Source organism: Plecotus auritus, assembly GCF_963455305.1.
Source record: "Plecotus auritus genome assembly, chromosome: 6".
In the NCBI taxonomy this organism is placed as follows: domain Eukaryota; kingdom Metazoa; phylum Chordata; class Mammalia; order Chiroptera; family Vespertilionidae; genus Plecotus; species Plecotus auritus.
In genome coordinates this window covers 112,942,310-112,943,992 of record NC_137773.1, presented here as the reverse complement: position 1 = coordinate 112,943,992, position 1,683 = coordinate 112,942,310, and the positions used below count along the sequence as shown (strand labels likewise).

At 69.5% G+C, this 1,683-nt stretch overlaps 1 protein-coding gene across 1 annotated transcript; it reads right to left on the bottom strand.

Annotated features, from left to right (window-relative positions):
* Positions 1-220: 220 nt before the first annotated feature.
* On the bottom strand, positions 221-1,324 carry TRAM1L1 (translocation associated membrane protein 1 like 1; the record flags this gene model as incomplete). Its single annotated transcript, XM_080675492.1, has 1 exon — positions 221-1,324. One exon carries the CDS (start codon positions 1,322-1,324, stop codon positions 221-223), a length of 1,104 nt encoding a protein of 367 aa, XP_080531618.1.
* Positions 1,325-1,683: the final 359 nt, after the last annotated feature.

Below are 1,683 nucleotides of genomic sequence, written 5' to 3'. Positions count from 1 at the left end.
TATTTTGATGAGTAGCTTCATGTAAATCATTTTTTTCTCACTCATAATAATCATTCTCTCCTCAAAAGGCCTTTTTAAAAATAGTACATCACAAGTGTCCGCAAAAACCAAAGGCAGCACAAACAACTGCGGGGAACAAAAACATCTCGGAGAGCAGGGGGCGGATGTCCGCCCGGGGGGGGGGGCGGGGGGGGGGCAAGGACCACGCTGCGGGTCCTTCTTAGGGAGACCTGTCCTTCCTCTGATGGGGGGTGTCCAGTCTGCTAGGCGCGACTACGCCGTTTTCTGCTCCTTTTCTGGACGCCCTGCCCTTGGGCCGCCTCCTCTTGGCTGCGGGCACCTGCAGGGGGGCGTCGCCCTCCAACCAGAGCTGCAGCTGCGTGCGGAGCAGGTCCCAGGTGACATAGGCCTGGATGGTGCAGGTAGACAGCAGTAGGGCGATCTTGGCCGCCAGCACGTTCACGTTGCCGGTGGCCGCGTCCTGGCTGCGCGCCTGGTCCCCCGCCAGGTGGAGACCCACAGTGAGCACGGACACCACGAGGGTTCCCAGGCGGCCCAGGATGAAGGCCGCGGCCCAGGGCGACACTCCGCGCGGGAGCCCGGCGTCGCCCAGGTGCACGAGGTCGCGCGCGTGCGCCAGCAGCTCCACGCCATAGTGTAGAGTGAGCAGAAGCAGCCCCAGGTGGTGCAGGTAGAGCAGGTAGGCGCCCGTGATGTGGAACAGGTGCAGGCCGATGTGCACCAGCTGGCGCCGCAGGTCCCGCGTCCGCGTGCGCTGGAAGTAGAGCTCGGGCAGCGCATGGCACCAGTAGGCCAGCTGCACTACGTAGAAGAGCTTGGTGCCGAAGGTCATGGTGGCGGGCGGCGTGCGCCACAGGCGGACGGGTTCGGCCAGACAGCCCTCGGCGCGCAGCACGGCCGCGCCCCACACGCACGACACCAGCTCGAAGGCGCCCAGCTGGCCCGCCTCGTGGAAGCGGCCCTGGCGCGCACGCGGCAGCTGCAGGCGGCGCGCCACGCGGCCCAGCACGTACTCCCGCAGCATGGCGTGCACGAGAACGGCCACCAGCGCGTAGAAGGACACGGTGGCCAGGTCGCGCGCGCCGTAGCGGTAGCGCGCGCGGGGCGGGGGCGCCCCGGAGACGGGAGCGGTGGCGGCGGGGACGTCGTGCTGCAGCGTCAGGAACACGAAGGACGCCTCGGCCGTGCGCTCGAACAGCAGCCCGAGCACGAAGAACATGCCCACGCACGCCGCCAGGTCCGCGTGGTTCTGCAGCAGGAACTCATGGCTGAGCACGGGCGGCTGTCGCCGGCGCAGCACCATGGCCACCAGGGCCTCCTCCGCGCCACCCCCGCGCCCCGCCCCGTCACCTTCGCCCCCGCGCCGGCGTCTCCAGGCCCCAGCCTCGCCCCCGGGGTGAGCGCCCCCGCCCTCCCTCCGCGCGCAGCCGCCCTCTCCAGTCGCCCCAGAAACGCGAATTGGGCCGGAGCGCAGCACCGCGCATGTGAAGGCTCCGCTGGGAAAGGAGCGCGCGCCCCGCCCCCGCCCGGCCTGCAGGGGGCGGAGCTTAGACCCCCACGTGGGGCGGAGCTTAGACCCCCACGTGGGGCGGAGCTTAGACCCCCACGTGGGGCGGGGCTGGCGCTGCAGACCCAAGCGGCCAGTGGGAGGTGCCTGCGCTC